Source organism: Perognathus longimembris, chromosome 18, assembly GCF_023159225.1.
Source record: "Perognathus longimembris pacificus isolate PPM17 chromosome 18, ASM2315922v1, whole genome shotgun sequence".
Lineage (NCBI taxonomy): Eukaryota > Metazoa > Chordata > Mammalia > Rodentia > Heteromyidae > Perognathus > Perognathus longimembris.
The window spans coordinates 39838505-39864624 of NC_063178.1; the positions used below are offsets into that span (position 1 = coordinate 39838505).

At 43.0% G+C, this 26120-nt stretch overlaps 1 protein-coding gene across 1 annotated transcript in view; it reads left to right on the forward strand.

Annotated features, from left to right (window-relative positions):
• LOC125366970 (olfactory receptor 1174-like) overlaps window positions 1-25920 on the forward strand; it is a 70546-nt gene extending 44626 nt beyond the window's left edge. Inside the window, 6 exon segments of the mRNA XM_048367643.1 lie at window positions 15539-15580; window positions 16214-16306; window positions 17483-17652; window positions 18349-18495; window positions 19963-20047; window positions 25708-25920. Of these exon segments, the coding sequence (XP_048223600.1) occupies window positions 15539-15580; window positions 16214-16306; window positions 17483-17652; window positions 18349-18495; window positions 19963-20047; window positions 25708-25920 (750 nt within the window).
• The last annotated feature ends 200 nt before the right edge of the window (window positions 25921-26120 follow it).

Consider the following 26120-nt stretch of genomic DNA (forward strand, 5'->3'; position numbering starts at 1 on the left):
CACCTTGCTCTGTCCAATGGAGTAGATTCCTATGTTAATCAACCTTGTCCTGTGTCTACTGTAATCAAATGTTGCAAACTTCAAAGCCTCTTTATGTTCTGGAATTTTAACAATCCTATGCTATTCCCTGGTTCCAAAACTGCATATAAGCTGGGAGTGAGAATAAACTGTTGCTGCAGTCTTGAGGTTCAACCTTGCGGCTGCAGACCTCCCGTACCCCATCTTTGTCTCGACTTTTTTCTCTTGCCTTATTTTTCCTTTTCCTTAATCCTCGCCGCCCCTCAGTCAGGATTCCCGTTTCCCTGCTGGCTGGCTGGATGTTTTGTTTTTTCATGCATTGCTCAGTGTGCTGAGGTGTGTTTGCATTTGCATTCCAAAAGGAACAGCCTTAGCCAGAGTGGGAGTGACGCCCCTTAGCGGTAGTCAGTTGGTGCGCAGAAGCCATCAGGCCCTGCTGTTGCCTCCCTGAATGTGAATGAGTCCCAGCCGTGTTGGGAAGCCTCTGGGCGGTGCCCACGTGGTTTCGCGCTCTGTGATGTGGCCAGGTTCTAGGCGCCACCTGCTGACATGTGCCACTGTTCCAAGAGGAGTTGCCATAGCGAAAGGGATGCGAAGTCCCTTAGGGGTTGGCTCTCACTGCTCACCAGTTGTGACAGGCCAACAGGGAAATACAGGACCTGCAGATCCTCAAATCGCGCCCCTGGAAATCCCGCTGGGACCGGCTGCTGTCCAACGTCCTAGGCAAATACACTTTGCACCTCCCCTCCTGCTCCATCCAACATCCTGGCTGAACCCGTGTTGGACAACTCCCCCACCTCCTCTGCCCTTGCTAGTCCTGGAAGTTGCCTGTGTCTGAATCCACCACATCTCTCTCGATCAACGTCTTCTGTTTGATGACAGCAGAATGGAGACTCAAGGTCAGCAGGTTAGGGGTTATTGGGTTCTCCTACCTGCACAGGTGTTCACTTGCCTCTTGTCTGCCCTCTTGCCTGGCCTCTCTGGCCCACATCTCTGCCAGCTCCTTCCTGCTACCGAGTAGCCTTGGATTTAACTGGCTATAGGCAGGAGCTGGCAATGCGGGGGCCATTGGATCAAAGCCTTATGTTTAGGCTCCTGCAGGGTACTATGCTAAGACACCAGGGAAAGGGACATCTGAAGCTTCCCTGCCTCGGCCAAGGCACCCTGGCACCCAGCAATGGTATTCGTAGGTGTCATCATCACTGTCATGCAGATCGCCAACAGCACTGGCTGCTTAGCATCCCCGGACTCATGTCTGGAGACCTTGGTGCAGCGGATAGCACTAATGGGCAGCCTTCGCCAAATGATTGGTTTCCTGGGAATTTCAAGCAAGCAAGTATACGTGCACACACGTTGAACTCCATCTGTCCAACCTCATATCTGTCACACTCATGCAAACGCACATGAACAGAGAATTCCTAACATGCAAGCCCACTCTCCATCTCTGTCTTTCTCCCTCACCGCAGCCTCCACATGCTCACTCAGAACACACTGTGACTGGACCTCCTGGATCCACATCCACATTCCTACTTACACATATGCAGACTTACGCTTAGGAAGCAAACCCATGTACAGTGTCAGGATACATACACTCACTCGTACAGGCAAGCATGGACACACACACGCACAGGCAAGCATGGACACCCACACGCACAAGCAAGCACACCCAGTAAACTGTAGCTTGGATGGTTCTAAGGGTTTTCAGGGGACTGGGTCCTATATGCTCAAATCAAGGCTGATGATCTTGTGGTGCTCGTGGCTAGGGAGCACAGCCCTGCCTATTGGCCAGCCCATTGGCACATGTGTCTCCCCCTGCTGTCCTCACCATTCTCCCATTTCCTGTACCATGCAGCTTGAGCGACCTGGGTAGCAAACAATTCTTGGTGGAAAGCAATCAAGGGAGACATGTGAATGCAACAGGACAACGGTTTTATGCCCCAGTAGTGCCCCAACCCAGGAAGACATTCATTACCACTCTGGTCTAAACCGTGAAGCAAGGCACTGGGGGCAGAGAGCAGCGCAGGCCTGTGCCCCAGAATCCCTTGGCTCTTCTTCCTTCTCGTTGGTACACGCGTGGGAGGTCGCCTGTCCCGAGTCGAGCAACCTGGCCTTCCTAGCCAACACCCACCATCGGCGGCCGAGTTCCTGATGCTTGTACCCTGCACTCATACCTCCTTCTCCACTAACTCCCTGAGATTCTGTCTTCATGCGCTCCTTGTCCGTGCCTTGCTGCTGCTCCCACTCCTAGCACAAGCCTACCTTCCACCAGACTCCTTTCAACTCACTCATGGGGCTGGGCCTCTGCCTCTTTGCCTCTGCCTCTGCTTCCCAATTTTCCCCTCCACCTCTTGAGTTTCACAGGCTGCACAGCTCCCCATGCACCTCTTCACTGCCTCTGGCGAAATCAGAACCCCTCATCCTGGCCTAGCCCTTCTTATCTTCTCCAAATTGCCCTCAGCTCTCACCCTCTGCACTCCTGGGCTCTCTCAGTCCTCTCCTGCACACCAATCCCCATTCATCTAAGCTGTTGAATACCTGGTCTGTCCCCACGTCCCACTACTTCTTTTCTCAGCACAGGAGGTGTGTGTCTAGGGTGGGAGTGTAGCGGACTTCCATTTTTGCCTTATGGCTCCTGCTTCTGTGACTGACATCCGATTAGTCTGGAAACAGCCTCTGCTCACTTGACAAAGACCTCCTGAAGTCCTTTCCTGGCTTGCTCGGTAGCAGCCCGTTGTGCTTCTGAGCTTGCAGGACTGTGCATGTGCGGCCCGCTCTGCAGCAAAGCCTCCAGGAGGTGGCCGGATGTTTTGGTTTTCCATGCATTGCCCAGTGTGCTGAGGTGTGTTTGCATTTGCATTTGTACAGGAACAGCCTTAGCTGGACGGGGAGTGACGCCCCTTAGTGGTAGTCATTTGGTGCTCACAGACCATCAGGCCCTGCTTTTGCCTCCCTGACTGCGCATGCACCCCAGGGGTGCTGGGAAGCCTCGGGAGGTGCTTGGATGCTTGGGCGCTTTGTGACGTGGCCAGGTTCTAGGAGCCACCTGCTGACGTGCCAGTTTTCCATGTGGAGTTGCCATAGCGAAAGGGACGCGAAGTCCCTTAAGGGTTGGCTCTCAGTGCTCTCTAGTAGTCACAGGCCAACAGGGAAGCACAGGACCTCCTGAGCCTCAAATCGCTCCACTGGAAATCCCGCTGGGACCGGCTGTGTCCAACCTCCTAGGCAAATACACTTTTCACCTCCCCTCCTGCTCCATCCCACATCCTGGCTGAACCCGTGTTGGACAGCTCCCCCACCGCCTCTGCCCTTGCCAGTCCTGGAAGTGGCCGGTGTCTGGATCCATCAACGTCATGTGTCTTGATGACAGCAGAAAACAGATACACGTTCAGCAGGTCAGGGGATATGGGGATCTCCTCCCTGAACAGGTGTCCGCTCGCCTCTTGTCTGCCCTCTTTCCTGGCCTCTCTGGCCCACATCTCTGCCTGTCCTTCCTGCTACCAAGCAGCTGAGGATTATACTGCCTATAGGCAGGAGCTGGCAATGCGGGGGCCATTGGCTCACAGCCATATTTTTAAGGCTCCTGCAGGATGGTATGCTCAGACACCAGGGAAAGGGACATCTGATGCTTCCCTGCCTCGGCCAAGGCACCCTGGCACCCAGCAATGGTATTCGTAGGTGTCATCATCACTGTCATGCAGATCGCCAACAGCACTGGCTGCTTAGCATCCCCGGACTCATGTCTGGAGACCTTCGTGCAGCGGACAGCACTAAAGGGCAGCCTTCGCCAAATGATTGGTTTCCTGGGAATTTCAAGCAAGCAAGTATACGTGCACACACGTTGAACTCCATCTGTCCAACCTCATATCTCACACACTCATGCAAACGTACATGAACAGAGTATTCCTAACATGCAAGCCCACTCTCCATCTCTGTCTTTCTCTCTCACTCGCCGCAGCCTCCACATGCTCCCTCAGAACACACTGTGACAGGGCCTCCTGTATCCACATCCTCATTTCTACTTACACTTCCGCTTAGGAAGCACACCCAAGTACAGTGTCAGGAACACTCACACACTCATACAGCCAAGCACGGACACACACACGCACACACAAGCACACCCAGTACACAGTAGCTTGGCAGGTGCTAAGGGTTTTCGGGGGACTGGGTCCTACGTGCTCAAGTTAAGGCTGATGTTCTTGTGGTGCGCGTGGCTAGGGAGCATAGCCCTGCCTATTGCCTGAACTCTGAACCTCCACTTCAACTTCTGACCACCTCAGCCTCCTGGCCTCCAAATGTCCAAATCTCCAGGCACCCAGAAGAGCAAGCTTCCTTCCTGTAGGCCTTACCTCTATTCAAACTTCAAGCCTTTAGTCTTCTCTCCTGCATCAGGCTTGGGACTCCTCCCTCCGGCCTCAGGCCTCAGTCTCCTCCACAGGCCTAAGTTTCTGGACTCCCCTTCAGCCCTAAGGCTATGGTTCTGTTCCAACCCCTCCTCTGGCAAGCTCGGCTTGGCTCACGCTGCCATACCTCTGCCTGACTCCGGTTCTGCTCTGCCCCGCTTCTCCAGCCAGCTCGTTTTGCTCACCCCACTCCTCCTGCTGGCTCCTGTTCTGCTCTACCCCTCTCCTCTGTTCGGCTCCAATTTGGCTCACCCTGCTCCTCCAGGTGGCTCCAGTTTGGCTATGACCTGCTCCTCTGGCTGGCCTGGTATGGCTTGCTTCTCCACTCTCCTCCTCAGACCGCTCGGTTCTCCTCTCCACCCTGCTCCTCCAGTTGGTCTTGTTCTGCTTCAGTCCTCGTCCTGTTCTCTTCTACTCTCCTCTGGAAGTACTCCACTTTTTTATTTCCTTGCACCAGCTGTAATGGGGGTGGAGGTTCCAGTCTCTCCAATGTAGGGCAGGATCTCTTTCTTCTGCAGTGGGGCGTGGAAATCACGCCAACATGGCGAGTGGCTTCTGCCTTTCAGGTTATTACAAAATCTTTGAAAATCTCCATCTCCCAGGCTCCTTTGGAACTATATATAGGAAATGCTATGGGACAAGAACAGTGCAGTAATTTCTGTGGAAGGATGGAGTATACTGGGTGACGTTCCCTCAGGAGCAAACCTAAGGTACCCTGCTCTCTTTACCCCACCCTACAAGGGTCAGGGGACACTGGCCAGTGTCCTCCTCTTATGGCTCCCACATGGCTGCCAGGGGAGCAGGAGCATCTTCCCATGTACCTGGATTCCTTGGCAACAGTCCTCCCGCCTCAAGAGCATAATGACCAATGGGAGATTGCTGAGCTCTGATTGGTCCATTCCTCACTGATGTCACTGGTCCCACTTGTGGTTGGTCCATTTGCTCCCTGATGTCATCAAGCATTGTGAGGCATCCCCAGTAGGGTATATAAAAAGCTGCTCTCCACATTTGTCAGTTACAGCACTGGGAGCTTTTCTACTAGACTAACTTCTAAAAACTCTAAGGTTTATTTGTGTGTTGGGGGGAGGGAGTTGTGCTGGTGTGGTTTGGGTTTGGGTATTTCTTATCATTATTCTGATGTTTGTACTCACTTGTTTGTTTTTTAGTTTAGCTCCGTTTTGTTAAGATTTTTATGTGTCATCTTCATTTAGAACATTTGAGATAATTGTAAGATTGAGTACTTGCCATAACAGTGGAAAGATGTCAAAATACATAAAAGTTTCTTTAATTCTTCCTCAGAAGATGAGGAGGAGATAACCATCATTGGACAGTATCAACTGAAGGAGACCATTGGCCATGGTAGCTTTGGATATGTGAAGGTTTCCCATCACCACCTTAGAGACACAAGTCTGGCTGTGAAAGTTCTCCTGAAGAAAGACCTGGAAAACCATGCCATAGAAAATGAGGTGGGCATTGTCAAGAGCATACATCACCCACACATCCTCTGATTGTTTGAGGTGATGGAGGATAAAGCCTGTCTATATTTCGTCTTGGAGCTAGCCACGTGGGGACACCTCATGGGGTGGATTCGCAAATATTGCTGCAGCCACATATTCCAGCATGAAACCAGGAGGCTGTTCAAACAAATTGGGAATGCTGTGCACTACCTTCATGAAAACGGAATTCCACACTGAGAACTTCACCCCAACATCCTGTTGGACGCCAAAGCCAGTGCCGTGGTCAGTGATTTTGGGTTGAGTGTCAGGGCCACCCCAGTGCAGTTGATAAAGGGAGCTTGTGGCGTCGTGATATTCCGACTTCCAGAAATGTTCCTACACAAAATGTATGATGCCTACAAGATAGACATTTGGAACTTAGGCATCATTTTGTATGTGATGACAGCGGGAAAATTCCCATTTGAGGGGAGGAAGTTTGCTGAAGTACAGGTCCTACTCTTAGAGGCCAAGTAGAGACCTCCACTATACCTAACTGCAAAGCGACATGACCTAATTTCCCAACTGCTGACTGTGGACTCCAGTCAGAGACCCAATGTTAAACAAATACTGGAGCACCTGTGGCTGAGTCTCTATGGGGGTTCCTGCCTCGGTCCTGATCAGCCACTCTCCAGCAATTTGGACCCCATTATTGTGGAAGTCATGTTTGACATGGGGTACAATGCAGCTGAGACTCAAGAGACAATACAGGACAGAGCATTCAACAAAGCCATGGGCACTTACCTTGACATCAGATAAAATTTAAAAAAGAATGCTGGCCATATGGAGTTGAGAACAATGCCTTGGATGGTACCACCATATCCAACTCCTGAAGAACATCCCCCCCAGCCCTCTCCCTCCACGAAGGAGATCCAGCTTACTGGCACAGCTGAACAATTTCAGCTGTTCCTCAGAATTTCATTTGGATGATGATGGAACCCAGACCCATTTGAAGGGAGTCCGAAGTGCCAGACTGCCTGTCATTGCTTTTTGCTTCCTGCCAAACTACAGTTCTAGCAAAATCTGTGGCCAGTTTTCCTTAGACTGGTTGAGCAGCCTCGAGAGTTGTCACTCAAATGAGAATGCCCTTCCCTCTGGGCAGCCACATGTGGAGGCCACAGACTCCAGCTGGAGTGCTAGACGAAGCTGGAGTAGAGTGGCTCTCCACATAGTCACTGTTCTTCACAGACTCTGTGCTGTGTGAAGGCCCCAAATTAATGCCCACAGCATAAGAACATAGATATTCCAGGAAGTGCTGCAGAACTCAGAAACTTTTTCTTAGTGGGGTGTGGAAAATCAGAAAGGTGTGCATATGGATGCTGCAGGAGCAAGTCATGTTGGAAGTTCACACTGCATGGTGCCATTGTCAGGGGTTTATAGCCTCTCTGGCTCTCCTGTTCTGCAGGAGAGACGGGAAAGCACACCCCACGTGGACAGGGCCAGGAATAGGATAAGAGAGTTGACAGACGGCCACCCAGCCCCCCTCTCCACAGAGGACAGACAGGTGTCCTGGGAGCCAGTCAGAGCCAAACTCGTTTATTCAGGAAAATGATCTGTTCTTTTACACGCGTTGAAGGACGGCGGAAGGGGAGGGGTACGAGCACCTATGTAGGGGCTGGGATTTGATTCCTGACCTGTCCATCAGGGGTGACGTCATGGGACTTCCCCTAAGGACGGTTGTCACGGCCCACAGGACCGCCTCATGGGTTCATCACCCCCACCATCTTGGCACACACGTGGTCTGAGGTGGGAGGCGGGGCTGGTTATAGCCACCTTTCCAGTTCCGGGAGCAGAGAGGGCAGGAGGGGCTAGCAGGAGAGGGCAGGTGGGGCTAGCAGCCATGCGGCCCCAGGGCTAGAGAAGTGGCGGGCCCGGCTAGGACCACCTTTTAAAGCTGTAAACCAGTGCCCCAAATGTCCCCCTTCTTCTTCCCTTTTAGAGTGGATTTTTTCCAGTTTTTAGTGTCTTTAAATGTCTAAGGTTGGCCAGTGGCATCTGTAAGATCCACCCTGAGGAGGGCTCCATGAAGATGCACCCAGTAGTTTAATTTTTTGCTCAATTACCTTGGTAACTGGCACACTTGATGGCAGTTACCTCCCTTTCTTCTCTGAGGCCACAACCTAATCTGTTTGGACATGCTCTAATACGCTTGGACGCACCTCCCACCCCAGGAATTGCCTGGAAGTGACACTCCAGCCTGTCCTACATGGTTTGGATTTAGCCATCAGTTCCATGGAATTGTCTACTTGAAAATCTCTTACAATATCCAATTTTTTTAATAGAGCTAGTTAACTCCAGTCAACTCAAGAATGTCCCCCCCAAATTTAGTTTTAGCAGATCCAAAGCACTTTCCAGCAGAAATCAACTGTGTGTGATGGAATCCCATCTGTTTTTACCAAGATAGGGCTGCACAGGGTGAAGATGTAGATTTTTTTTAGATGATTGTTAGGCAGGGGGTGTGGCGGCAGCAGACAACAGTGTTTCCCAGTGATTCCAACAGAATGTCACATCTCCTGCCGGGCTGCCGGCAACTCTGCATAGACTCTTTGGTGGTAAACTCCAAAGTTAGCTGGAAAATCCTGAATCCTTGGCCAAAAGTTAGGAGACATTTTAAATTGGCATTATCTGAAAGACACTATAGAAAATCTTAGATATCTTTTGTAATGTGAAAAACAATAGCAGTTTAATTATGATGAACTGTTTGCCACTGATCAGTTGCTGTCCAGTCTCATCCATACACAGTCACTGAGCTCAAGCCACAATAAAATTGACAGTAAGCAGGAAACAGTTTTTAGCAGCAAAAAGCACTGTTTTCACAGGAAACAAAAATCTAGAATCTTTCCCATGTGCTTTGAAATTAGTCTTGTAAGGAAGATAACATTCCGTGAATAACTTAAACTATTTTACTGTTTTCAGTAACTAAACCTTTTAAATTATTATTTTATATATAGGCCAACATAAAAGATTTGTCCTGCAATCATCTCTCACAAGTACAGTTTTTATATTGTTTACCATTTACCTAGTCTATCCTGCCTTCTCTCCTAGATTGACTCTGATACCTTGATCTCAAAGGGGAGCTGATGGGCGAAGATCATCCATCTTCTGTAATTTTTTCAAGCTGACTCATGGGCGTTGCTTACCTAGTTAGGATCCTATTACCTTAAACTGCTTTACGAAGGGACAGCAGGATCAGAAGTTCTCTAGAAGCTTTACTCCACACTGGAAATTATTAATCATTTAACATTTAACAATTATATAAACCCTCACTTGGGCGACAGCACTGTAGCCTATCATTTAAATTTGTATAATTATTTTCTTGATTGGCTGAGAAAACCTAACAATGCCTAAATTGCCTTTGTAGGCCTAGATATCAATAAAGACATTTTTAGATCTACAACCTTTTTGTCCTGAACAAATATGCTAGCTCAGAATTCTTGCTGCCAATTAGAACTTTGAGTAGGTGCAGGAGTTTGGGATTTTACACTATCCCCCCATGAGACAATCTTATCACTACTCACTCTTACAGATGGCTGGCAAGTTCCTGCCCAGTAACAGACATGGGAATTAGAAAGTCATGCTTAAAAACTATTTTTCTAGGACCTCCCAGCTCTGCACAAAGCCAAGCTCTCCCAGCCAAGCACAAAGGACTCTAGGATCTGACACCATCACTGTCATCAAAGCAGTGGCTTACTGCCTCTGGATGCTCCATCACTTTTGTCCCAGGAGTGACTTTTTCCATGCTGGTGTAAATGCACCTTTGACATTTCTCTTGGTCTGTCACTGGACTTGGACCCAGGGCCTGAGTGCTGTCCCTCAGCTCTCCAGCTCAAGATTAGCACCCTACCACTTTGAGCTTCAAAGCAACTCAAGACTCTGTTCCCAGCACTTCTGCTGGCCAACTAGAGATGAAGACTCTCACAGGGACCTTTTTTGCCTGGGCTGGCTTTGAACTGCAGATTTCAGATCACTGAGTCTTACAAGAGGACACTGTACTCCAATTAAAAGCAGCAAGGTGGTCCACACAGAAGTAGTTTTTAAGCATGCTCTAACCTGGAACTTACTAAGGGCCAATGTTACATCTTGACAAACTTGTGGGGATCATCTGTTCTTCTCTGTGGGCTTGCTGGAAATTGTTACCAAAAAAGAAAACCCTACAAATAAACTGGAATGGCAATTAAACACTCATTTTGGTAGACATAATTTTTTTTTCTAACATTGCAGCAATCATTTAGGACAATTTTTATTTTTTAAATCTCATATCTAGAAATCCAATTGTTTTTAAAATTTAAAGTCTTCAGCATTTACTTTCTAGCATTCTGGCTGTTCAAATATTTTATCTAGAAATGAATTTTAAAGCCTTTATAAGTAGAGGCTTTTGTACCTTTGCCTCACCCTTATTTGCATCTGAAAAACTCTGGAACCCAGGGGTCATCTAGCCTCCTGGCTACCTGTTTTAAAAGAGCCATTTTTTTTTTTTTTAGTCCCTGCCACAGCATGAAGACCTTTGAACTCAAATGACAATTTTCCTTAATGTAAGAACTACAATTACAAAATTAGGAATACTTATCCATTTAGCTTTTCAATAACTTAGTTAGAAACGTTATCGAATTTTGCCATTTTTTTTACATACAAAGAGTTAATGAGCGTTCACTTCTATCACCATTAGTTTAATATATATCCTTTAAAATACTTGCCTGATTTATGTAAATTAAGACAGTTAAAAGTCTCACTATTACAACACAGTATACACAAAATTTAGTACCTGAGTCATTAAAGTGATATCCAAAACTATTGTTGCAAAAGTACTTTTAACAGTGTTTACCAGAATTACAAACACAAGAAATCCAGTCTCATCATTGTTTTTTCAATACACCCAAATTGCAAAAATAGCACAGGAATCGAATCACATCAGATAAATAAACTTTTTAACCATTTAAAAAAAATTTGTGTTCATAAGGGTATAGCTATTGGGCCCTTGTGATCCCTTGCTGTGACTTGCCTAAACCTGTGCTAATTACTTCCTGTAAAGGAGACCATGGAGTCCATGTTTCTTTGGGTCTGACTCACTTCACTTAGTATAACTTTTTCCAAGTCCTTCCATTTCCTTACAAATGGGGCAATGTCATTCTTTCTGATAGAGGCATAAAATTCCATTGTGTATATGTATCACATTTTCCTGATCCATTCATCTACTGAAGGGCATCTGGGTTGGTTCTATATTCTAGCTATGACAAATTGTGCTGAGATGCACATTGTTGTGCTGGTGGCGTTAGTGTGATTTTGTTTGTGGTCTTTTGGATAGATACCCAAAAGTGGGGCTGCTGGGTCATAGGGGAGTTCTACGTTTAGCCTTCTGAGGAATCTCCATACCGCTTTCTAGAGTGGCTGAACCAGCTTACATTCCCACAAACAGTGAAGTAGGGTTCCCTTTTGGCCACATCCTCTCCAACAATTGTTACTGTTAGTTTTCTTGATATAGGACATTCTTACTGGGGTGAGATGGAATATGGAAATGATGGATATATCATAGTTGTAATTACTTTCAATGTGCCACGTGTAACTGTAGCTTCTATTATTGTTGATCTTCTTGTATCACCCTCCTGTGGTTGTACCTACACTATCCCTGTATCTTATCTGAGTATATTGGAAACCGTGTATACTGGTATTAGAACTAGGAAATTGAAAGGGAACATCAAAATCGAGATACACAGGGAAAAAGAGACAAACAACTACAAAAGCAATACTTGCAAAACTGTTTGGTGTAAATGAACTGAACAACTCATGTGGGGGAAGGGAAAGGAGGAGGGGGGAGGGGGAATGAGGGACTAGGTAACAAATGGTACAAGAAATGTATCCAATGCCTAATGTATGAAACGGTAACCTCCCTGTAATTCAGTTTGATAAATAAGTACTTTAAAGAAATTTAATTTCTAGTAACTCTCAAGGGGCAGTTTCAGAAATTCCAGTCAAATTATTTATTGTTAACACCAGGTTTTAAAGTTCACCTGAAAACCAAAGAGACAAAAGAAAGGCCTCCATTGGCCTTTCCTACAATACAGCCTATCTCCATCCTACTCCTCAGAGCTTAATGAACTGTCCTGGTGCCAGCTTTTCCTCTCCCACCATGAATGGACACCCCTCATGGCTGTTCCACCACGTGGACTGGACAAGCAGCACCTTTGACAGATCACCCCTCATTCCTGTGGATAGGCACAGGCCCGTCCTAGGTTTTTTCTGTCCTTTTTTGTTGGTCTCTGACTAAGAAACACAAGCAGTTTTTTTTTTTTTAATTAAAGAAATATTTTTTAAAACTATAGTTTTCCTTTAAAACAATGCAATAATTCTTTAAAGCATTTGGTAATACCATTTGAATTTAAACTTAAACTCACTCAATTTTACATCATATTCTTGAACATGTTCACATTCACACATGCACACTTATACACACATATATTTAGAAGATCTTAAAGGGCGCCAAATAAATACAGTCCAAACATTTTCCAGTGGCAAGAGGTATTTTTGCCAATCTTACTCCTGTAACATCTAAATTATAAGACAACACTTTTAACAAACGAGTTTAGCATTCTACAGACTCATTTGCCAGGGCTTGATAGTTTTAAGAAAGCATATCAGCACACCAAATAATTGTTTTGTTTAAGAAGGCTGGGTCGGGGTTTTACAGAGTTCTTTTTGCGGACACTCACACTCTGATTGTGAGTTGTCGCCTGTACATCTTTCCAATGAGCTAAACATAAATCCAGGGGGCTAAGGGAGTCTGTCCCATTTCGTCCGTCACAGTCAGGAGATTTAGAATACAGAGAAGAACAGTCCAGACCAGTCCTGTACCAGTCCTGAACCAATACAGGCAATTTTTCCTTTTATGTAATACAATCTTTTTAAATTTTTGATTGGATTTACTTTTACCTTTTTTAAATATCAAAGTCCAATTAACCATATCATTTAGACAAGTCAGAGCATTTGACATAAACCGAGACAAACATACAAAAGTGGGAAAAGTAAAAGCAGTTTGAAAAATCTGGAGAAGCAATGCTGCTAAGAAAAGGAAGGGAGAAAAATTCCACTGGGGACATAAATAAAAAGAGAAGAAGTCACTCCTGGAAGTCTTTTGTTTGTCACATTCTCAGTTCATTCCCCATGCCTAGGAGGAGTTTCTCTCGCCAGTGTGGAGGAGGTTAGACCCAAACACATACAAAAACAAGCAGACATAGAATAAAGTCTGGTGTTTCATAAGAAGATAAATATTGGATGGCTAAGTGCCCACTGATTACACTCATGGTGTTTTCACACACACACACACACACACACACACACACACACACACACACACATGCCTCCACACAAAAATTCAAATATTAGTGTTTAAGGTGATCTGGTTTACAATACCCAGGTAATAGTTGTAAAAGTGTAATGCATGACTAACGAAAATATATGCCAGAGTAGTAATAGGTAATAGGAGTAATAGGTACATACATTGATTTCCAATCATTTTAGAGAAGGAGAATATAACAAGGTGATGATGACACACACAAATATCGCAAACATTCAAATATTGTAAATATACTCTTATTCATGGTGATTTTTATGTATGTATAAATTACCAGATTTTTAAAACGTGCAAGGTAGAAAATCTCATTATTTATGACATGTAAACATTGGAGAAATTAATCATACAGTAGAGAAACTGATTGGGTGTAACTTAGCTTTCAGCATTCATCTTTAAAGACTTGGTGTGGTATTGATTATTGATTGTAACAATGAAGAGGATGTTTCCCGGGAAATAACACAATACATTACAGTTCTGAAAATTCTATAAAGAAATGAAATACAGCAATTTTCCCATGTTTTCAATTTATTGCCAATTTTTATCCTTGCTTACTGAATTGAAAATATTCCATCCAAGTTCATATGATTTCTTCATATGATTTGGTGTATATAATGTTATTTTTGTATTTGAACAACACACCTTGGACTGTCTGGTGTGATCACTGTGGACACTGAAGGCAGTGCAGATGTGAGCTCACCTATGCTGAGGTGGCTTGCAGCACACAGTAGAAAATCAGTTTCTCCATATCAATCCAATTTTTCTTCCATATTAAAGTCTAATTCACATCACAGTAAGATCACTGGCCAGAGCCAAAGTCCCTCAAACCCCAGTTATAAGCAGGTTCTAATTCCACCCATACTCACATTGACACTAATAGACTGCCAATCTTTTATCTCTAAGTGTTGGGGGTTCGGGACCCCCCTTCCCCCCTATCTCCCAGGGGGATTCCTGATCCAAAATTGTGAAAGAAACTCAGCCCTATCCCTCCCGCCAGCAGGAGGAGTAAGGCATATCTTTGAGGACTTTGCTGAGCTGAGGAGAAATGCCAAAATCCCCTTCCCCGTCAGCCCCCCCTCACATGTCCGAAGCAGGAAAGAAATTCCATGGATCCAGTCTGGATGGTCTACCGGTCTCCCCATCCAGAGGTAGGGCAGAAGAATTCATTATGGTGTCAAAGGCGGGAAGGAGAGGCACTTGGGATGACTAGCTGATTGGCTGAGCTGGGCTGACCATCAGGTGATGTCATGAAACTTCCTCTGTGGACAGAGACCATAGCCCTCCCAAGAGCCAGGTCTCTGGGCGCTCTGCCGCCATGATGGCACGCATGTGCTCGCCACCCCCAGGGACAGGAACTTCTCTTCCGGTTGAAGCCAGAAGATGGGAGTGGCTAGCTTTTTACACTGCCCCAGGGCTGGTGAAGGGCAGCACGAATCCCAAACATCTGCTCTTTTTTTTTTTTTTTTTTTTTTAAATTAGCAGGGGATGCTGTAAACACATGGCATATGTGAGCATGAGGCAAATGCTGACATAAGATATGTATGTGGTGCCCCTTCCACAAAAGGGGTGAGGAGTAGGTAAGGGGCTATCCATGTGACTTAGTCCAGAGAAGTTGGAGTCCTTAGCGTTTCTGCGCCATTGAAGATAATGCAGGCATCATTCCTCTTTTGGCGGTGAGTTAGAAGCAGGTTGAAGCTTTGGCATCTCTGGCAGTTCACAGTAGCTGGTAACTTAAGCACATGTGGTTAGTAAAACATTCCTTCTTTTGTAAACATTGAGGTGAAGGCGCTAAATCTTTGCTCTTACTTTTTAAAAACATTTTTTATCATGAAACATTGAGGTTGAGTGTCAAACCCTCAGCTCCTATTTCCCTCCAACGGGACTCCCTAACAACAGGGTGAAAGGCAAGGAAAAAACAGTGCAATTCCCTATTTCAGTCCCTGTGCAAAGCCGTGGGCAATATCATCATGGCAAAAAAAAAAAAAAAAATTGCGCCACGAGAGACGCTCAAGGAAGTTTAGAAAACAAAGAAATGAAAGGAAATGGGTTGCCTCCTACTGTTATCACCATTGTGTGCAGGCAGGCTTTCTATATTCTCTTGGAAGAGCAGAAGAAATCACTGCAGATCACTGGTCAGAAATACCCCAGTTATGAGTATTTCTAATTCCACCCATATTCACATTGACACTAATGGACCACCAGTCATTTCATCTCTAAGGACCGACTTAAAATCATAGCACGAATGTGAAATGTACTATAATATCGTCTCTCATTTTCAATTGCAGTTCTTCACGGCTAAAGGTCAAATGCTGCTCTTTACTTCAAAGGTAATTCCCAACTGTTCATACTTAATATGTTAATTTGCTAGTGAGTAAATAAAAGTCCCTGCAAAGCAATGTTCCCATTCGATTCTCCTTATTTGTAATAGAAATTATTTATCATGGCTTCTTTTAGAAATAAAATGCATTTTTTATTTTGTAAGACATTTTGGTTGCAAACCCTAAATTCTGGTTAAATTCAGCAGGTTAGACTAAAGGGAGTATTTTCTAGGTGCATATGTAGGATTACAGTCACTGTCATCCTGCCTATTCAGGAGGTTAAGACCTGAGGATTGTGCTTCCAAAGAAGTCCAGTCATGAAATGATTTTCCAATAAGTTGAAAGTGGGAATCTGGATCAAGTAAGAGTGTGTTAGCCCTGAGCTAAAGAGCTCAGGGTCAATGTTCAGGTCCAAGGATCAAGATCCAAGGCTGGCTCTGTCTGTGTGTGTGTGTGTGTGTGTGTGTGTGTGTGTGTGTGTGTGTGTGTGCTCAAAGCAATTTTTTTTACAATAGGCCTGCTTTCCAAATGTAATTTCCTTGGCTATCTCTTGCATTCTGAATCTCATATTGTTTTTCAAATGATAGTCTATATTTTCAAGCTATTCTCTTATTCTTCGTGCTCTTTTTCATTATTTTTGAGCTTTGCAAATATATCAACATTCAAAAAGAGAAAGAACTTCAGAAGAATATTCCATTGTGGCCCTCTGCCAATGATTTCCAGAAGGATGGCTCTGTAGGTGGGTTTTAAGAATAAGCGGGGATTATCAAGTTCCTTACTTAGGAGAGGAGTCTGGATAGTCCTTACATAGGAAATCACAGACTTGTCTCTGCCTGATTCATTTCAATGGTGACAATGTATAGAGATAGAATGTAATAGGTCAGCTGGGCACCAATAACTCATATCTGTAATCCCAGCTACACAGGTGGCTAGATCTGAGAACCATGGGTCCATGAGACTCTTATCTCCAATAAACTACTCACAAAAAGCCAGAAGTGGTGCTGTGGCTCAACCATGAGAGTGCTTAAGAAGAAAAAGCTCAGGGACAAGCTCCCATGCCCAGTAGTCAAGCCCCAGTAAACAAACAAAAAATTTGTTAGCTTATCTTTGCATTAAAAATTAGCTTCAGTGATTTTTACTGTGTAGTACAGTTGAGCTAAAGAAAGATTTCTTTAGAGACATGAGCTTGTCTGCATGGATGATACTTTGGTTTGTCTCCAGAAATACCTGAGCCAACAAGATTTTTAAAAGATCCCATAAAATTATTCTTACCTGTAGGATGATAGTGCACCTTACAAATCGCAGTAAATAACTGTAAAACTTGATATTTCAGAACTTTGTTGGTGTTTTAAGTATTACTTGATGTTTTCTCTTCTCTTTCTTTACAAAATTTGAATATTGGTGTAAATCAGATGTGAAGGACATTTGTAGAATGGACATTTGTCACTTATAATGGTATAAGAAAATCAAATTGGAATGATCTTTTCACAGATATTCATAGCATAACAAAGATTTTTTTCAACTTTACCAATAACTTCTTTGATAAATACTAAACAGAAGAGTGGTCAGTTTCCATAATCATTGCTTCTCCTTGCTCTTTCATTTCCCCTGGCTCACCACTCTCTCATCAGCCCCACTTCTCCTCTCCTCTAACAGTAGATTCAGCTTCTGGCCTCCTTCTTTTGCCCATCTCCTAAAGTGGAAAGGGTCTAGGGCTCTGTTTGCATATCTATCCTGCATCCATATTCAAACTGACCTAGCTTTCTACTTGCTTTGCCACCCATACCACAAAGTCCGTTGGATGTTATTTATGAAGTCGGTGAAGAATGGTAGTATTGTGCACCATTAAAGTCTGGCACCAAGCTCTCTCCTATGTTTGAACACTGACCATGTGTGGTGTTTTCTGTGCAGCAGGAAAGCCATCTTCCTAAGAAGGACGATCATTGGGACAGATCCCTGTCCCCGGGGGATCCTGGAAGAACCCTGCTCATCCATGGCCCAGTGCAGATACAGGAAGGATGCAAGAGGAAGAAGCAGCACCTTTTCCTCTTCAGTGATTTACTGCTTGTGTCGAATACCAAGTACGTGTGCACTGCACACTCTCCTGCTCAGCACAAAATGCATTTCACTAGCAAATAGCATTTACATAGCCCTGGCTTTAATACCACAGATTCTTTTTTCAATTTTGTTTGCAAAGAATTGGATTCCTTGTTTGTTTCCCACATGTCCCTGAAGTGGTGTTACTGTTGAGAATATGGTCAAGAATGAAGAACACCACCAGGCATGCTGTCCATCCTGTTGCCACAGCGTGCAGACTTTGATGTAGGAAAAAGAGTTAGGATCAGGCTGCACTACACAGAGAGGCCCTAACTCCAACACAGATAGAACAACACAACTGAGAATGTGACAGATCGATTAGCTCCTGTCCATAGTTGAAAATGATTAAAAAAAAACAACTTAGAATAGTTGGAGCTGAGAATGTCACTTAGTGGGAGAGTTATCGCCTAGCATGAACGAAGTTCTGGGGTCAATTCCTCAGTTCCACATACACAGAAAATGTTGGAAGTGGGTCTGGGGCCCAAGTGCCTCACCTTGAGCAAAGAAGCTTATAGACAGTTTAGGCCCAGAGTTCAAGTCCCAGGACTGGAAAAAAAATACACAGAAAAAAAAAAAAAAAAAAAAAAAAAAAGGATTAGTTTGGGAGACTAGTTCTTAACACAACACACTGCACACTGTGGATGTAAATTTACAGGAATGGTGTTTGTTGCTCTTTTTAGGTACAAGAAATGCTTTAAGATTAAGAATGTTATCCCACTGCATGCCCTGTGGATGGCTGAATGTGGGAACAATGAGAGGGGTGGTGATCATTCCAGAAAGTCCCTTCTTTTGGGCTGGCACATGGAGAACGCCAAGGCCACCTTCAGGTAAGACTGATGGCTGACCCCTGAACCTGCAGTGAAATAGCAAGGAGTGATTCTGCATTCATCACTTAGCTAATTCAGCTCACAATACCATGACTTACAGTAATCTTGATCATTATTCATGCTAATGTAAAATAAATTTTCTAGAATATGAGACAATGTCGTACACTTCAGAAAATGCTTTAAGGAAGTGAAACATTCTAGTTTTTATCATGTTTCCTGTTGGTTAATTGCAAATTTTTCTATGTATTTCTGGATAAAGAATATTCTATTTAAAGAACTTGTTTCTTCTGTGTACTTCAATCTGGATGACTATATTTCTTTACATATTTGAATAGCACATCCAGCTTTGTTGGTATTATCACAGAGATTGAATGTAGGGCAAGTGTGAGACTGGCCCCTGGTTGGGGTTTCGATTACAAGTGGCAGTGATTCCATTCAAATCCACTCCTCTTCTACAGTAGTCTACTTAACATCACAGTAAGATCACCATACAGGCCACAGTCCATCAACACCCCAGTTAACACTGGGGTCGATTTTGTCTGTGTTCACATGGATACCAGTGGTTGACAGTATTTTCACCTTTCATGATTTCTTAAGATCATGTCTATGAAATGTCACTAAATATTGTCTATCGTTTTAATTTGCAGTTTTACCCAAGAAAAGGAAAAATGGTGCTCATTCCTGCAAAGGTATTAACCAAGTCCTTATATTTAATATTTCACTTTGTGTGTGAATGGAGAATTGAAAGCCAATATCCTTAATATATGCTCACTCATTCATTATGGTTGTTATTTATCCTGGCTGCAATTCTAAATAACATATATTATGTATTTTATGACACTTTGATTATAATCTCTAAATTTACCTTCACTGTAAATGATGAATTAACATTATCTGAAAGTATATATCAAGGTCATCAAGCACTAGAGGCTCCATCCTGCAATTCTTCTTCCTCAGGAGGCTGAGGTTTGCAGTTTGAAGGCAATCTGAGCAAGAGAGTCCAAGAGACTCTGATCTCCAGTTAACCCCCAGAAGATTCAGAAGTGGAGCTATGGCTCCCGTGGTAGACCCATAGCCCGAAGCAAAAAAGCTTAGAAACCATGCACAGACTCTGGGGAAAGCCCCAGGTTTGGCGCTATCTATGTTCCCATGCTGCATGGAGCTAGCTCCCAGCACCTGTTGCTTTTGGTTGTCTAGGAAAATGTTGGCCCTCCCCTCTAGATAGTCACGCTTAAAACACTGGCTCTGATTCCTTCCCAAATGTCACTGTGCAGGGCTATCTGCGCACTTCTCAATCCTATCCTACTTTCCTCCAATGTTATTTCATTTATTCAAATGCATAACTGATCTATGAGTGTTTGTGAACAACAAAATATAGATTGAAAACATAGTAAGTATAAAGACTGATGTGAAAACTCAGTTACTAGCTAATAATGTATTACTTTGGGTTCTTATTGAATGGCTCAGGTATACCAGCCTGGCAAAAGAGGAAGACCCGGATGATAGCATTCCACTCCAGATTTTCACCAATGAGGTCAAGAACAGTTGCCTTGTAAGTGATTTTTGCAGCAGAGAGGACATTTCTAGATACTTGCTCAGGCTGGAAGGGGGAGAGAGTTTAAAAATTATCAAATGGAAGGAAACATTTTAAGAAAAATGTTAGGAGGAAAATTAGGAAAGACCGAAATTGAGGGATGATTTTGATTCCACTTAGGTGTTATTTATTAAGGTAAATGTGATAGCAATGTGTCTTAGTGCAATTACTATATGCTATTGACAATTATCTTCTATTTTGGAACAAGTCTGTGTCCTTCTCTTTGTAGAATAGCTCCCTTTATTTAAAAATCCATTTCCAGCATTCATGCTGAATCTTCCTAGGGGTATTATGTATTTTTAAATCACTTTAGTGTAAATTGAGAATCTTTCTTGAAAATGCAATACCTGTTACACCCAGCTGGCTCATGCCTGGAATCATGGCTACACAAGAGTTGAGATCTGAGCATTGTAGTTGAAAGCCAGCCTGGGCGGAAAGACCTTGAAATGCTTACCTCCAAATGACCAGCAAAAAGAGCTGGAATTGGAGCTGTGGCTCATGTGGTAGAGTGCTAGACTTGAATGACAATGCTCAGATACAAACCCTGGCTGTGGGTTCAAGCTCCATGAGGTGCACAACCTAACTAAGTGAGTTGTGCTTGCTTATGTTTTTAACATAAGAAAGGAAGACCAACTGGGCAGGGCAGAAAAGTCCCTTTGAGACTCTTATAGACAATGAAGGACCCCAAATCCAGAAATGGAACTATGTCTCAAAGTGCTAGACCTCTAGTGTTGAGCAAAAATGACCCAAGGATGGAGTGTAGGACATGAGTTCAAGCCCCCAAATAACAACAACATCAAAAATGAAAGGAAAACCATTTAATAATGTATCATTATTCATACATTTATGTCTTTCATACATAAAACTGTGTACTAGACAATATGAAACTTTATCCACTGATTTTAGCTAACATGTATAAACAGAAGCAAATTTTAGTATTAAATATATACAGTTTGTCACAGTTTTTTCATACAGAAGGTCATTTCTATCAGTCAGGGAGGTATACTTCCTGGAATTAAACTACTTTTTCACGTTATTATTATTATTACATGTGGAGTGGTTATTAATTTCATATGTTTTTGTGGAATTAAAAACAAAGGAAAGGTTCCAAATACTAAAAAGAAATCAAAATCTTTCCCCCAAAGTTTCTTAGAATATTTCATCTAATTGTTTTTATTTTTACTTGTTCTAGAACAGTGTCAGCATATGTGACAGCATACATATTTTTGAAAGTCTTTACCAAATATCATAGTCCTTCATGCTGAAATTTATATACTTCTGAAAAATAGTGGTATTCTTTTATATCTGTATTAACTCTTTTCTACTAAACTTAACTTTAGTGTGTGTATGTACATATGTATGTGTATGTACATTTGTATGTGTAACTTATATATTTGTACATATATTCATATACATGTTACATAAATAGAATGTACATAATCCTATATAATTATATACAAATATAGGTGGCAATTCATATATACATATAACATAACACACATGTTTACATACACATTTCTATGTATGTACACATAAAATATACAAATTTTTATAAACACATAAGATACATTTAAGGTATACATGAATATTCACATAATCATTATATATATATGTATGTATTCTCTGTGTGTGGTGTGTGTGTGTGTGTGTGTGTGTGTGTGTGTGTGTGTCTGTGTCTGTGTGTGTGCATGATGGTAGGTATTGAACCCGGGAATCATACACGCTAGTCCAATTTTGCCTTAATCGGCTAAACTCCATGCTGTTTCATATTTTCCAAATACTCATATTTAGATTTCCTCGATTGTCCCCCATATTGTTCTTGAGCCAGAACAGAAAGCTCCATGTTCAAATATTGCTTTAGAAATTATGCTAAATTATCATGTCCCACTCTTGTTAACATCAGGACTCAGTTCACCTAAAATCCATGAGTAAGGATATGTTCACCCCATTGCTTGTAATGCCTTTGAGAATATCAACTGATACTTGCCACAATGGGTCACATATATATGCTGACATTGTAGTAGAGTAATAAGGAGTTCATAGTGATGATGAAAACACATCATAAAATGGTACTTTGGTCTTCAACGGTGCTCTTCATGACACAAAATAGTATTGTTCATTTACTATGGCTGGTAGTGAGTGCCTTGCAAATGATCTGAGCCCTTTCACGAGCCCGATTCATGGATGGAGGGAGAAGAGAGTAGACAGGTCTGCTGTGGAAAGCACACACTTCTCTCTACCTGACTCCCTCCAGTGCCAACAGGGCTCAGAGATACATCTCTTTGGTCAGCTCTGCATTTGTAAATGTCCTTCAGTGAGGTCCAAATTTCCTGACATGAAGGCTGCCGAGGTGTGTAATTTCTCCTGAAGAGCCAAGTGTCTGCCTATGGATTGATGTTCAGCCCGTGGAAAGTCTCCACATCCATGCTCATGGACCACAGGCAGGTCTTCTCTGAAAATGTCCTTATTTGACCTTGCCACTTGGAAGATATTTTCACTGAATTGTCGGCTTTGTGAACATTTTTTCCCTCTCAGTATTTTCATGGAATTCCAGTGCCTTTTGTCCTCCATATTCTCTGCTGTTTATTCAGCTTTGACTTCTGTGGGCTTTTTCCATATGTCTGAAATGCATTATCCTGGCTTCATGTTATACAAAGAAATGAAGACAATTCTACTCAAGGTTTGTGCTCTTCACAGGAGTTGCCTTTAAATACCAGGAAAAAAATTGTGCTTTGGAGATAAGGAAACTAATTTGGAAATGACCATATAATGATACTATTTGCATTCTTAACATGTACCATTGTTTTCTCACATGTCTTTCTGGCCAATAACAGTAATAGCAAGAAACTCAGATACAGTGAAACACATTTTCAGGAAGTCACTATCAAGACTGGGAATAAGTGTAAGTCACCTGTAAGCCATTTGTAAATTAGAAAGCGATTTCCTGTTGGAGATGACTACAGATGCACTTCCACTCATGTGCCTATTGTTTACTGCCATCATAGCATTGCTGATAGTCATACAGTGATGTCATATTTGTCCCCCTTCCTCGCCTCTTGAGTAGTTAGCATTACAGACATGAGCACCTCTGCCCAGTTCCCTGTTGCTTTCAATGTAACTCAGTGGGACAGAATGAGGTAGAAAGATTTCTTAACGCTAACATGTTTCATTCTTCCTTTTTCACCCCTTGAGCTCTCAATAAAAGCTTGAAAGATATAGTCAGGCACCAGTGACTCACACTTGTAATCTTAGCTACACAGGAAGCTGAGATCTGAGGATCACAGATCAAACCAGTCTGGGCAGGCAAATCCCAGAGTGTCTTCTGCCATAATTAATCAGCAAAAAGCCAAAAACGGAGGTATGGATTGAGTAGCACATGGCCTGCCTTGAGCAAAATGAGCCAAGTAAGAGCTCAAAGACTTGAGTTCAAGCATGTGTACCTGTGTACATACACACACAAACACACACACAGTTTGGAGGACAGTAGAAACAATGTTGAGTATCTTCAGTAAGCATCTAAAGAGAAATGAAATTACTATTCATGCTAAAGCAGCATTTAATATTGACCTGACAAATGGCTTGGATTTCACTCTATTATGTCAGTCCTTTCAACTTATGTTAAAATACTGGGCAGTCGCATAAATATTTAGTCTTTCATCCATCCTCTGATGAGCTAGTTGTATTATAACTGCAACTGCTGGCAACATAAATGGCCTGATATGTGGTACATATACACAATGGAATTTTATGCCTCTACTAGAAAGAATGACATTGCCCCACTTGTAAGGAAATGGAAGGACTTGGAAAAAATTATAATAAGTGAAGTGAGCCAGACCCAAATAAACATGTACTCTATGGTCTCCCTTATTGAGAATAATTAGTACAGGTTTAGGCAAGTCATAGCAGAGCATCACAAGAGCCCAATAGCTATACCTTTATGAACACATAAGATGATGCTAATTGAAATGAACTCCATGTTATGGAAATGATTGTTATATCACAGTTGTAACTACTTTCAACTTCCCATCTGTATCTGTAGCTTCCATTATTGATGATGTTTTTGTATCACCTTCCTGTGGTTGTACCTACACTATCTCTGTAATCTTATCTGAGCATATTGGAAACCGTGTATACTGGTATTAGAAGTAGGAAATTGAAAGGAAATACCAAAATTGAAAAACACAGGGTAAAAAAAAGAACAACTACAAAAGCAATACTTGCAAAACTGTTTGGTGTAAGTGAACTGAACACCTCAGAGGGGGAAAGGGAAAGGGGGAGGAGGGAGGGTTGTATGAGGGACAAGGTAACAAACAGTACAAGAAACGTATCCAATGCCTAATGTATGAAACTGTAACCTCTCTGTACATCAGTTTGATAATAAAAATTTGAAAGAAAAAAAAAAGGAGAAAGCCAGCAGCTCTTCTCCTCAGCGCCCTGCTTGCTGGCTGCCAAGATGTGAGCTGTTCTACTCTGCATTCTCTCCCAGCCACAGTGGAGTGGAAAATCTGAAACTGTGAGCGAAATTAAATATGTCCTCCCTGTAAGTTGTTTGATTCGATATTTATCACAGCAATAAAGGCTAACACAGACCATTTAAATAATAATAATAATAATGAGAGACTCTCATTTATTTAACAGTTCCTTATTCATCTGTGACTTTAATGAACACCAACTCCTCCAACACAGCCCTTTATTAATGCAATCAGTTTGTGTGGCTTCTACAGTCTAACTTGTAGCCTATGTCATTTCCAATAATAATAATAATAATTCTCTTTTATGTCCTTAGAACTTTGAGAGAAAGTCTAAGTATTATTAACTTATTTTTCTTTTGTTGGTCCTGTGGCTTGAACTCTGGGACTGGGCACTGTCACTGTTCAGGGTGGATGCTCTAGCACTTGAGCCATAGTGCTGATTCCTTTTTATTTTTTAATATTCTAAGGAAATTCATTAGATAAATTATCATGCAGAAAACCTAAGCTAGGTTTTGGTGAGTCACACCTGTAATCATAATGACTCAGGAAGCTGAGATATGAGGATTTCAGTTCAAAGCCAGCCAGGGCAGGAGAGTTTATAAGACTACTCTCTAACAAGCAAAAAACTGGGAGTGGAGCAGTGGCTCAAGAGGTAGAGTGCTAGCCTTGAGCACAAAAGCTAAGGCTCTGATTTCAAGCCCCAGGACAGACAGACAGACACACACACACACACATACGCACACACACACACACATTTATACAGAAATGGACCTAGATGCTATATACTGAACGTCTCTGTTAGAAGATTCTACATTGAGTCGCTCTGGAATTTAGTGTGTCTACAATGGTTCTAGCTTCACTGAGGCAGTGGAAGAAACTTCTAGAAGGAACTGCAGACACAGGGAGTGCTTCATCAAGTCTGTCTCATCCATACTGCATTCTGCGTTCTCTTCCAGTCATTCTGGTCCTAGTGTTTGTGGTGTGCTGGACCCCCTTCCACATGGGCTGTTCTAAAGCTTTGTGGAGGAGTGGACTGAGTCTCTGGCGGTGTCCTCCAATCTCACCCATATGTTGTAAGGTAAGTGGGCCACGTCAGCTCTTTCTTCATTCTGCATGGACATTTCCCTATCCCAAAACCTCACACAGATATGTTCCCCTGGGGCGAAGGAATTTGAGGTCCTATTTCACTCCAAGACTAAAGAGAGGTATGTTATGTGGCCAAAAGAAATTGACCAGATCACTATTCAAGAGACCATTTTCTGCAAAAAGGCCCCCACTGTCACGAGAGAACCACAGCAGAAATATGGTGAAGGCATCGAGAATCCTTTCGTTTCTCTTCCAATAGCTGCATGGTGTTGATTTAGCACATAGAATGTCCCCGAAATCTCATACTCTGTTGTGAAGGTAACTCAGGGCTGATTGAGGCCTGTATTTCTTCTGTTTGGATGATGATTTTGTTCAAGGGGCCATGGAATATGGTAGAAACCAGGAGTGGGAATGTTAAGTCAAGGGACCTGGATTTGGTCCCCATTAATATTCTTTTTCTTTTTTCCTGTTCT